The 13,432-nt window shown below is 38.8% G+C and overlaps 1 protein-coding gene across 2 annotated transcripts in view; it reads right to left on the bottom strand.

The window, feature by feature from the left end:
- Window positions 1-13,432, bottom strand: part of LOC127061760 (uncharacterized) — a 227,360-nt gene that overhangs the window by 52,702 nt on the left and 161,226 nt on the right. Inside the window, exons 8-9 of one of the 2 annotated variants that reach the window (XM_050989070.1) lie at window positions 4,699-4,845; window positions 1,331-1,603 (exon numbers count right to left, since the gene is read on the bottom strand). In XM_050989070.1, coding sequence (XP_050845027.1) covers window positions 1,331-1,603; window positions 4,699-4,845 — 420 coding nt within the window. The remainder of the gene's footprint in view (window positions 1-1,330; window positions 1,604-4,698; window positions 4,846-13,432) is intronic. The other variant, XM_050989071.1, reaches the window with a different exon arrangement.

Here is a 13,432-nt window from a genome sequence, read left to right as displayed (position 1 = left end):
GAATAATCCGAATGAGAGGACTTACGAAGAAATCATTTTTATGAGGGACGTCGTGTCTTTTCATTCCGGTTGGAAAGGACGTAGAAAGCTCTTTCGGTCTTCTCCTGAGCTTACGGCCGAGCGAGCCACCTTACACGCACGAGTTGCCTGAGCCGCAATCAATAAGAAGCCGGAATTGCTACGGCGATTGCTTCGAAGGGAAATGTTAGAGGAGAGGGTGAGACCGAGAACGAGGAGGATTCTGCATCCATCATCGACGCGTAAATAGGACAGGGAGGAAAAAGAGGAAAATGAAGAAGAAAAAGAGTAGGAAGAAGAAACGAGTATCCGGCTTCGTTGCTTACGGTAACGATGACACGAAGAAAAGAGAAAGATGGAGAAGATATTCGATATCGTGGAAAGACTCTCGAGACCTTCGACGTTCGTAACAAGAAGAATATTTTTCAAAGGCTTCTTCACCGTGTCACATTTTTTCTCTTCTATTAGTTTTCCAAGAGGAGACAAGGCGTCAGAGAAAATTCAACGTAAGGTAAACTTCGCGAGTAGCTTTGTTTATCTCTCTATTGATATATTATAATAGAATTCGAATTGGAATTCGACAAAGAAATATCAAAGAGCTTCCCTTTTCTCGATTGAAAGCATAAGAAAAAAAAAGAAAGTATATCGAGGGGATCGAAGTCGTTCGTATATTCTAAGAATAGGACCGTGTCCGTGCACACGATCGCACGCATGATACGTGTTCGCAACTGCGGAAGGAAAACAAGTTTATGACGCGGAATGGGAATTGGTGTGCCGTAAAGACAGCGCCACAGCGAACGTATCGAAAACGACTACTTCTAGTCTGACTGCTCGTTCCGGCAAGCGTGCGACGAGGGAGATCTTGCATTTGGATGAAAAGAGAAGAAGAGAGAAATGGAGAAAGACAGAAAGGAGGGTGTATTGGAGATGGAGAAACAGGCTGGAGCAAGCATGGCTCCGATTTTATCGTCGTCGCCGTTCTTTCTCGATTCAGCCCTGGCATCGAGAAAACTGCTTTTCTAACCTCGAACTCGAACTGGAAGTCGTTGCGGTCGTCGCTCTGAACAAGGGGAGGAGGATGTCGTTCGACGCGAATCTTGCGAACGTAAAGGAAGATTTTGAATTCGAAGAAGGAGAGAATTTCCTTCAATTTTCTCTCACGCGTCATGGGTCACTAAGAACGATATAAGTCTTCTTCTACGTGTCCGTGAAATCTTTATAGTTTACGCTATCGTAGTAGAGATAAGCCTTTCGGAGCTAATCTAGGAAAAGAAAAAGTAGCAAAGAAGGGAAAGGATTTCGCATTACTCACCGGTGACCTTAATATGGTAGGGTAATTGAGCCCGCCACGTGTCCTGCATTTTCCGATCAGGAGCTACGCATCTGTACTCTCCTGCTTCTTGATAGACGACCCGGCTCAAAGCAAGAGGTCCTGGCCCACCCACTGGATCCATTCCAGGTCCGTGACCCCAGCATCCGCCGTCACACTCGAGAGTCACCGCCCCGCCGATCTGCACCTCCATCCTCCTTGAATCGGTAGCCTCCCCGTTCAATGCCTCTGCCTCGGTCTCCATATCTGGATCATCTAAATGCCATTGATTTAAATCTCTCGACGAGCAGCGAAGAACGTTCGATGCAGCGGAGTACCCACCACCACTTCCCATCGCGTTACATTTGCATTCGGAAATAGAGGAGTCTAACGTATGGAAAACTATACTCGAGGATGGCTCGCCAACATAAAAGGAATATACTCTCTTGCGCTTCTAAAACATACGTACAAACGTGAAATCGAAAAATACTCCGTGCGTGCTCTTTGTCGGTCCAATAATTTCCTAAACTCTCTTTCTCTCACTCGAGAAAATAAGAAAAAGAAATAAAGAGAAGGAGAGCGCGCGCGCGCGAGAGAAAGAGAGAGAAAGAGAGAAAAAGTCCATGGAAAAGCTTAGGAAGAAGCTTTCACATCGCCGCCAAGGTCCAAATCCTATTCCACGCTGAAATACACGTCGAGTGCCGACAGCGGACCGCCATTCTCATCGATATCAACGCTATCCTTCGACATCAGGAACCAACCGCACGTACGGAGGATAAACTCGGAGCAATGGTTCTACCCGCTCCTCCTCGCGTGCCGAGTTCAACGAAATCCTTTCTATACGCGGGCGCGACTCTGGAACGCCTTGCCACGTCTTGCTCATACCTCCCTTTTCCGATTCTACCTACGGAATTATACGACTACGATCGTTTGCTCTTCAGCTAACACTGTGTCCACATCTACGGATCGAAGAGAAGAGAGACGAGAGATAAAGAGGATGATAAAGAGGGAAAGAGAGAGAGAGAGAGAGAGGGAAAGAAAGAGAGAGGAATCAGCTCTCGTGGATATTCGTATCTCTACTTGAGAATTAGAGCCGAGTTGGTACGTTGGAATTCGCTCGAGACGATGAAATAAGAAAAACGAGAAAAGACTATTCCTGGGTACGGAGAAGTAAAGAGAAAAGGAGACAGAGAGAGAGAGAGAGGGAGAATGGAAAGAGTCCTTTGAGTTAGCAAGCTGATCCTCTGGCTCATCCTATAGCAAAACAAAGGGATCAAAGTACTGGCTGCGACGATAGGAGAAGGCATTCCAACCTATCCCCTTCCATTCTCCTTCTATGTTCTTCCACCCCTCGAAACTCTACCCCCTCCCTTCGTCTTACAACTCGTTTGTCTTGCAGTTTGTTCGGAATTTTACAGCAAACACGCTAGTGACACTTTAAACAAACAGGGATGAAATAATAGGAGAATGGCAAGGGGTGTTAAGATGAAAAAAAGGAATTTGGCTCAATCAGATGTTTTTTTTATTTTACTAGAGGGAGAGATAAATTCTACTGTTTCTTAACATTTATTCGTTGTATTCCCGTTATTCTCGAATTTAAAAGCGTCTGCCCGAAATACTCTAAAAATATTCTCGGCGAATGTCGCAGAGAAAACAAAAATTTGTATATCGGAACACGTACCCACATTTAAAATGCGAATAAAGAAAAACGTTTTAACGTCATTAGAAAAAACGAAATTATGTCGTGATCGTTATTGTCGTCGTTCTAGTCTCTCATCCTCCTCGAAATAGCACGCAATTCGATATTTAAGCCGAAAGCGCGTATCATAGTAACGTAATCCATGGATAAGTAATCCACGAGGAGATCCGTATGGGACGGAGTTATCCATGTAATCGATAATTCCCATCGTAGAGTAGCAGTTAGTTTACAGGCACTCGCGAGCCATCCAAATTGCGTAGAGATTAGGTGCTCGGAAGCCCGTATCCCGGATCGTCGGCCGAGGAAACACAGACGAGAGTGGAACGTACCGTGTATATAAAGCTAGGGGAAGAGAGGGAGAGAGAGAGAGAGAGAGAGAGAGAGAGAGAGAGAGAGAGAGAGAGAGAAAGAGAGGATTGGGAAATGCAGAGGTTGGAAGAGCTTTGAGATTCAAGGGTCGCGTTCTAGTTATAACGAGACTGGATGGGGACCAGGTAGGAAATTTGCAAATTTTCACGACGAGGCACGGATAATTTCCGGTTGACTCGGTGGTTTCCGCCCTTGACAAATGACTGTGGTTTCCGGTTATCGGTCGACACGACGACCAGCTTCGCATTTCGAATCAGCGAGAATCTCTCCTCTTGCTCTCTCCGAGAATTGGAAGAGCCAAAGATGGGATAAAGCGTATAGTACATAACATCTATGACCTACGAGATAGAGATAAAAAGAGAGAGAGAGAGAGAGGAAGAAGGATAGAGATCATTACTAGAAGACAATACCAACGTACGTCTATCTACCTACGCTATACGTTCTACCTTCTTCTCAAGTTATTGGCCATCGTACAACGACGACCCTACTATGTATACAATGCTTGTACCAGTGTATAGAGAATAATCGGTCCATCGCATCTTTCGTTCGATCGCCCAACAACGCTACCATCGACGTACTCTGATTTTTCTTCGAACGCCGTTCGAAGATGCGAGCGATATTTCGAGATAGCGGTATCTCGACATATTTACGAGCTTTCTCATGAAATACGACGTTGTAGAGAACTGACGACGCGAAGATCGAGGAGCTTGAATTTGTTCGCAAGTCGTGTCGCTTTTGGAAGCAAACTCTTCGATAAAATGTCCTCGTCGTCGTTCGAGCGTCTAACTCGAAAATGAAAAATCGCGTGCGATCTATACACGTATCTACTTTGCTCATTTATAAGTATATAACGTATGTACGTAGATTCGATTCGGCAAGTTCAAGCCAAAAGTTATTCCCGCTCCAATTATCACTGCACGTTGCGAATTGCTTTCCATACGTTGCTATCTCCTCGAGAGCTTACCGTTCGCTAATCAGCGAAGAGAAGCCGATAATACGAGCTCCGTACGTTCAGGGATTAAAGTATTTCGAGTGGTAGACGCAGTGAGCGAGGAGTTAATAGATAATTTCTCCTCCTTCGATGTTCTAAGATCACGATGTACATTGCTGACGCAATCACGATATACCGATGCAAATGACGAGATGATCTTGCAACCTGGATAGATATCTACGATTCGAATGCTGCGACGAGACTGATGTAACCATTTAACGAGACTTCGCCTTCTCTCCCGTTCCCCTTCCCTACTTCTTCCACATTAACGATCGATCGATTAATTCTATGATACAGTAACGTTTTACTCACAGCGAACGTTCAGGAAATAACCAATACTGGTGAAAATTCCGAGCATGTGCCGAGTGTAACATTTGTACCAGCCGCTCTCGGCACGAGTGATTTTTGTAAAGTTCAACCATCCGTCATCGCTCTGCTCGACGGGAAGTAGTCCATTGTCTGAAACAGAAGTGAAAAACTCTTGAATACAAAGACGAATTAACGGGATAAACATAGAAAACAACACGCTCGAAGGATTTACAAACAAACGCAAAAACTTTTTCCTCCCTTTCTATCTCTTTCTCTCGAAAAAAGACGTTTCTCTTCGTCTTCGAACGCTTAGACTCGACAATATCGATACCTTTTTCTTTCACCTTTTCGTCTCCTAACGACACTCTAACGACGCTTTTTCTATCCTATCCCAGCATGCCGACGTTAAATCGGAAAAGGTGTAACTCGCATTAACGTGGGACGATCTTATCATTTACAGACAAGGATTGCATCGAACGATCCAATTAAATAACTCAAACCAATTAAATAAAATTTACATTGTTTCCGATTAACATTATTATATTAACATTATTTATTGATGCTTCGATATCGTATAAAATAATAAAATATACACATGTAAATATATCGTGATGCGATCACATAATATAATATTTATAATCCGATACAATTAATAAAATGTGTTGACATTAATATCATCTGATATATCATACAGCATTTAGAAACGTTTCACTTGCTTTGCTATCATTTAATATGTAGTTACTGGATTAGACTCAAATACATTGAATATATACTTATAAATTATTTTCAAAGTCATTTCCGCGTTTGATCAAATACATATGTTCCTCTAATAATCGCTTTAATAAAGCATTTCGTCAACGAATAATTAAAGATTCAACGACATTCAATCTCTGCATAACCTAAATACATAAATCGTCAATTCTCCTTACTATCTGTAAAAAGTCTCGTAGAAAATTCAAGCTCGAAAATTCAAATTTAATTCCATCGTCTTTAACAATCTTGGAAAAATATAAATAGGAATTGTCGTTGTTGAAATGTCGTATTATACTCTAGTATGAAACGTTTCATAAGGATCATAAAAGATCTAAGGAAAAAATAAGAGCAATAGAAACGAAGAAAAAAAAACTCAGAAATGAAAAATAAAAATTTAGACGATACGATGCACGATACCAGGAAGATTTAAATCTTTCGGTATGCATGGACTTTATGAATCCTCTGCTACAGTTCCCCATTATATGGTGGTGCCTTCGAATGAACAACGATTCAGGAGGGGATCGAACTTCCTATCCCTTGGGCGGTTTCGCACAGCTGACGCTCCCGTACGTTTCTCGCGAAATGTCCCTCGACCAAACGTATCATCCCTGACAAATCGTTCGACCGAACAGTGATAAATTTTTTTCTTCATTCGAACTGACAGCGTGCTTTATGACACGAATATTACATCCTGATTTTACGTCAGCCCTTCTCGCGTCCTTCGTTGGATCCTCGAATTCAACGATATCGTTGGAAATGCGAATTGTTCGTTTGTGAATTGTACGTACTACTCCTCCTTCCCCACTTTTTCCCTTCTCTCTATTTCTACGGTTGCTTATTAGAGATGCTCGCTAATTAATATCGTAATTATATTTTTTCCTTTTTGTCCTGTCTGTTTGTTTTTCTTTTTTTTTTTTTTTTGTTGCGACAACACGCTCGTCGAAAATCCTTCTCGTTTATATTATATATGTATACGTCCTTAAAATTGGATTATAGATACCGCTTTGAAATGATACTCGAGAGAGTCGGTTCTACATCCCTGTGTGAAATAAATGAAAAAAAATAATGGAATACGTATATGATAAGCGAATAAATCTGAATTTCATAAAAATAACAATATGTACTTTAAGACCGTCACGGACAAATAATGCAATATATGTCTCTCTCTCTCTCTCTCTCTCTCTCTTCTCTCTTCTCTCTTTCGTTCTATTAGTCTTTATTTTTTCAATTCCCGTATGTACGAGCGAACAATTTATAAGCATTATATTACGGTCGGCTATTTCCACAGGACACTCACGATTTTCGGGGTAGGAAGTCGAGCAAACATACAAAAATAGCTCGTTTATGGGAGGCGGAGAGACAGAGAAAGAAAGATATATAGAGAGAAAAGAAAGGAGTAGAAAAACATTTACCACAAAGATTGGACGTTCCAGAGTTTATCCAACGCTTCATATTCCCGTCGATCCGTCCGAGAAATTGAAGACCCGAAATTTTCTCGAGATAGCGTTGGCAAAGAACGCTTTGAAAGGAAACGAACGTGCTGCCTCCTCGGGGCATCTCGATTGGGACGTTTAATAAGAGCAACCGTTCCAAAAAGAATCTGCGATGGAAAGTTCTCTGGTCGATGGTTGGCATGAAGGGAAGGGCCGAATGGGGGAAGCAGCAGGACGAATTTATGAAGAAAGAGAGAGAAAGAGAAAGATAGAGAGAGAGAGAGAGAGAGAGAGAGAGAGAGAGAGAGAGAGAGAAAGTTAGATAGATAGATAGATAGATAGAGAGAAAGAGAGAGAGAGAGAAGAGACGAAGCCTGGGGCAGGTACGTGCTTCAAAGGATATTAAAGTATTTTAATTGCAACGGATTTAGCGGAACGCTCGAAGGATTTGTTCGAAATCACCCGATTGGTTCTATGAATAGGGATTAAGCTCTGCAACGAGACGGGTTCGGGGCAGTTGGGCGAATTCCAAATGTCAGAGGCGGAAGACAGAAATAATTGAATATTTAATAGATAACTTGGCTATATCTATGCGTATTGGTACTTGCTTCTGTATGTACGTTTACAGATAGATATATATATATATGTATGTATGTATGTATATGTATGTATATGGATTCTATATAATATGCGCCCTTATACGTTTGTATGTATATGTATATGTAAACCGACGAGGATGAGAGTCGATTCGACCGCCATCCGTCATCGCGATAGAACGTCGATTTTTCTGTCGGCCTTGTCTGCTCCCCGTAGACACCGATTAATTATACATTCGGAGAGTACCATGCTACGAAAAAGAAGAGATCTTAAATTTGGTTACTCCTTACTATCGCCATCACTTTCCTCGCACCCTTCTTACACAACGCATTTCAATATTTTGAGAAGATCAAGACTAAGAATTAATATCACATATCAATCTATTCATTCGCTTGAACAATATATATCATTAGATTTTTGTCTATTCAACGCTAATATTAATTACGTTTAATTAAAAGATATGGTAAAATAAATATAATTATACGTTACTTTAAATTAAGACGAAATAGACTTCAATCTTGAACGACCTTCACTCTACTGCGGCCCAATTGCGACTAACGCGATGAACGAAATAGAAGGAATAAAGCACTGAAGAAATGAAAACATAGCTGAAAAAGAAAGAAAGAAAGAAAGAGAGAAACTAACTTGTTTACGTTTACTAAAGTATATTTGCGTTGTAAAATCGAAGGTGAAAAGATGAATAATAACGCAGAGAAGACTTTGATCTATTGATTACGGAAGGCGATAAAGCGATTTCTTTTATTTTCGTGATAATTTTCGAATTACATTAAAACGTTATTAAGCAATAATTTTTATTTTCGTAAAAATCACCATCCCGTCATTTTCGTATAGCTCGTCGTCGGAAGCGTGCCGATAGCAGCTCGTCCATCATGTTTCTTATCATTCTCTCTCACGATTGATCCAGGCACGAAATGATGGTCCCAGCTGCTCTCAGCATTTTGTGTTGATTCTCCTTAACGAGACCAGAAAGAAAGAGAAAAAAGAGAGAGAGAGAGAGAATATCGAAGGAAAACACGTTCTGCATCATCCATGATCTATTCTTTTCGTCATCTACGTTCTTTTAGTCTGATAGAAAAAAGAAATCTTGCATTTTAAAAAGAGAAGCATTTTGTGGTTTGTCCACTACGTACTTCTATATGCATATTATTTTTTTCCTTTTTTTTTTTTAAGATAATCAATTCCAGAGAATATTGAAATGCTAATTATTTTCAGGAAACAGTAATGGAAAATGAATTTGTTAGAAAAAGCAGAACATGAAAAAATTGAAATGGAATAATTCGTCCCACTACGATTTTATATCAAAAAGCATTCTAATCCTCTGAAATATCCATTAAATCACAAAGTAAACTATGCTCTAACGTAGATTTGATGCAAATACGTTAAATTTGGGTTTGCTTTTATCTTGTTAAAGCGCACGGCAAGTAAATCGAAGTTTAACGAGGTTAGAAAACGGAAGAAGAGGACTTTCGAGAGGGAAAAAGCGTCATCATCTAGCTACAAGGCAAATAAAACGAGGACTTATGTGGAACTAAGAAGTTTAATTATAATAAGTAATCAACAATCATTTGCTTTGTCATTGATTTGTTCAAATCTGTACGATTCAATAACATTTTAATGAATTTTAAACGCGATATTTCCAAAAGCTTTTTAATGAGCACAATCAAATGTTTACTGAAATATAATATTTAAGCAAATGTACATATGTACATATGTACGTATGTACATACGTACATATGTACACGTGAAACGATCTCAAAACAAAATAAGTTAATATGCGAAAATATTTGTATAATTTAAAAATGAATGCATTGTTAATCAATCCAGAGAAATGACATATTGGCAGCACAATTTTATTTAAATGAATCATATAATTGAACATACATGAAAATATTCTGAAAGATGGTTATTATTTAAAAGATAAGCATTAAAAGCATACACGATCTCGGTATCATTTAATAATATTTACGTACACACAACATTTGTGAAAAATGGATGGTCCACTACGTTAACAATTTAACGTATTTAAAAACTACAATACAAACATTATCGAATTTTAATTATTTCCATTAACATGGACGTGGATGTGAAAATTTCCAAAAATTACAAATTATGTTCTTCTATAATATAAAAGATGAATCGAACTCGATATTTCGAAGGGAAATATAATAATCGATGTTGTAGAATAGTTAGAAAAGAAAAAGAAGGAAGAAAAACACTGATAAAAGGTAGGAATCTGCGAAAAATGCAGAATCTGAAATTGCAAATTTCAACTCGGTAGAAAGTTTACTTCGCGGCCGGTTAACGAATGTAATGGATTCGTTTCTCTTAAACGCTGCAGTCTAATCAAGAAAGTGGTCTCTCAAGTGAACTCCGAATTCTCTCTTTCCTTCCTTTTTTCCTTCGTTCCTTTCTTCCTTAATGTCCTGGTCTTGCCTCTCTCGTATCTCGATGCACTGATTGACGTCGAAAAAAAGAGAATTATGCTACGGCGAACTTTTACCACTTCGCACGGCAAATAAAAGTCAACCTTTTATTTCTCTCTCTCTCTCTCTCTCTCTCTCTCTCTCTCTCTCTATATATATATATATATATATATATATATATATATATATCTTTCTTTCTTTCTTTTTCTTTCTTTCTATCTTTCACGATACGATCGCGGTTACCTCTTATCACGATTCTCAAACGGAAATACAACGGTTCAAGAGCATCGATAAAAATACTACCATGGCGTTAAGTTAAGAGAGGAAGTAGTAAAAAAGTGAAGAGTCCACGGAAAAAAGTAAGAAACTGGTCGTAAGATAAGGAATAAAATCAATTTTTATAACCAACTCGAATCTACCGCAAAGTCCGAGTTAACGTTGTTGATACTCTAAAGATTTAGGAAGAACTAAAAAAGAACGATTACGTACGTCCTTATACAACGTAAGTTTTAACTTGTAAATATTATCGTAGATAGTAAACATTTTGTAAACATGTAACAATGATTTCTCTCTCTCTCTCTTTCATTAGAAGAAGATAATAATAAGGCGTCTTCGATAAGAACTAAAATATGATATCTACGAACGATGCAAATGTATTTTCTCTCTCTCTCTCTCTCTCTCTCTCTCTCTCTCTCTCTCTCTCTCTTTTAGTTCGTTTCGAACTTCCCGACTCGATTACTTTTCAACTTCGTTTCAAACTTTCAACGCGATTGAAATTCTAGCGGATTGTTTAATTATTCCGAAAACAAATCCAAAGGGTTTATTGGAAGAAATCAAAGTTTAAGGACTCGAATTATTTTCATTCTTACTTGGGAATCGATTCTACGAATCCTCAACGAGGTGGTGATAGTTTTGTTGGAAAAAAAAGAAAAGAAAAAGGGAGGGAGAGAAACAGAAAGAAAAATACGTATACTTTCCCTACAGGTATTTCGATTAAAAGCAATAAAATAAAGTGATGAAAAGTTTCATTCAACTATAAAAAAGAAAATATAAAAGAGACAATTTAATGAAAAATAGAGAAAAATAATATGCAAAATATTTTGCAACTTTTTACTCCTCTGTCTTTCGCTCTTTGTCAGAGAATCAAAAGTATACATTTTTACGTAAGACAAAATATTACTGGGATAAATTCAATGAAATATAGATATTATTTTAACAACAGAGAAAACAACGATATAAAAAAAAAAGAACGCATGTTAAAACTCAAACGACGTAAAAGAAACGTAATGTATTAAAAGATTTTCAAACGTTAGATGATGATCCAACGAACGTATGACCTCTTTGGCGTTGTTCTACGAGAATAAATCTTTCTTACGATGGCGATCTAAACGAAACGATGTCAGGCGGAGATCCGGTTGAAAAGTACATCCATTAAAATAAACGTTAATCCTCGAAGCAAACTATACCGTAGAGGTAATGTTTCGCGTTACCCATTACCTAACGTTACAAGTTGCTGTAGATTTTCCTGCGCTTACATGGGTCCGCAATGATGTGGTAAACTTGCCGTTTGGCGTACGTCGGTTAATGTCGTGCTGTCAAGATAAAGTAGAGGTCAAGAGAACCAAGGAAATTCAGAAGGTGACCGGTGTATTTTATCGAATCGTACAGTATCGTATAATTCCTTTTTCTTAATTTATCGTTAAGTTATGTTTTCGTTAGAAATCTACTCTACGACGATAATTACTTTCTCTTGAATTAAACAGATAAAATAGACCGATGAGATCGATATTCTGGAGTCTTATTCGTTTTGTTCGACCGTAACAAAAATATTACAAATCTTATTGCTGGACGAGTTACGAGTTGAGATTTATATTTGACTGTCTGTCCAAAATAGAATAGAAATTTAGGAAAGTATTTCCGGAGATATAACGAGCGAGGAAACGAAGATAGACGCAATCAAATACCTTCGCTTTTATTATACGATCCATCGAGCAACCTCGAACGATATCGTCAGAATTTATTTATCAAGCTTTCTCTCTCTCTCTCTCTCTCTCTCTCTCTCTTTCGTTTTCGTTCTCCTACCTTTTAATCCTATCCGGCTTTATATCGCTCGTTATTATACGCACGAAATTCAAACGATGGCGGACGCGTCGCTGATAATGGAATAAACTCCGTGAGCGCGAAAGAATTCGCGCTGAATTCAATCCAATCATTCGCCGAAGCGAAAACAGAAATCTAGTTATCGTTACGTAACCAGCCGTCTCCACGTGCCGATTATTTTCAATCATTCGCGAACGAACCCTGCCAACGTCAGTAGTGCTATATTGCGTTCATCAATGCTGATAATTAATTATTCAAAAATATACCTAAACAATCTCAATCTGTTCGCGTTGTCTAAAAATCTCTCGTAAGCTTCGTATGCAAGTAAAAGCATCGATACATATTGATTTATAAATTTCGTTCGTGTGTGCGATAGCCTACGAATTATCGATTGTATTAATCAGTGTTTCTCTAATGAAGAGAGAGAGAGAAAAAGAGAGGGAGAGTAAATGAGTAGAGAGAGAGAGAGAGAGAGAAGAGACAATGTCTCCATTTCGACGCAGAATTTCAGCATGTTGATAGAAATGTGACGCAACTAATCGAGAACGGAATAACGTTGGTACCACGTGTCACTCTGCCGCGTCGTCTGAGCGAAGGGTTCGTGCTGCTGGTTAGAGGAGACGAAACCAGAGAATAGCTATTGTTTCGATTCGACAATGTCCCGCTACTCGAACTCCAGTCTCTAGTACACGTTGCGGTCCATAATAATATGATTATAGGGCGATGTACCTGACGACCCTCCCACTAAAACATCAAAGAGAGACAAAGATAGATAGAGACAGAGAGAGAGAGAGAGAGAGAGAAAGCTTCTATTTCCAAGAGTCGAACATTTGCGGACCGTGGACGAAATTTTAGAGGAACGTTTCCTAGATTTCACAGATACCGGTCCAACGTTAAGATTCACAGAATTACAATGTGAAATGACGCGTTTCGCGAACTCTACGCGAGGTACTTCCTACTTTCTCGAATAATTTTCGTTTGCGAGCTGTCGTGAAATATTTAACATCCTATATACATGGAAATTAATGTTTGCTTAAAAGATACGAAGAAAGGTGCGAGAGCATAGAGTTGGATTTTTTGCTCCACCACCGAATCGTAATTCTTTGCCGGTCGTAGGGAATTTTCGTACGAGCGTGTGAAACTTTTACAAAGAGCATAAAAAAGAAAAAAGAAAATAATTCTAAATGGACTTCGTTGTCATCTGTAACCTTTCCCTTCTGTAAAGAAGAGGACGAATGAAACGAAAACGTGATGCGAGGAAAATTGGCCCTAAAAGTAAACATATTAACATTGCATGTACTGTACATAGGTATATAGGTACATATATATATATAAAAGAAATTGGAATTTTCGAAGAATATAAATAATATTCTCTTGTTATATCCATAATGATAGAATTATCAATTATTT

The sequence above is a fragment of the Vespula vulgaris genome, chromosome 2 (genome assembly GCF_905475345.1).
Source record: "Vespula vulgaris chromosome 2, iyVesVulg1.1, whole genome shotgun sequence".
Classification (NCBI taxonomy): domain Eukaryota; kingdom Metazoa; phylum Arthropoda; class Insecta; order Hymenoptera; family Vespidae; genus Vespula; species Vespula vulgaris.
This window is presented reverse-complemented; position numbering and strand designations above follow the sequence as displayed.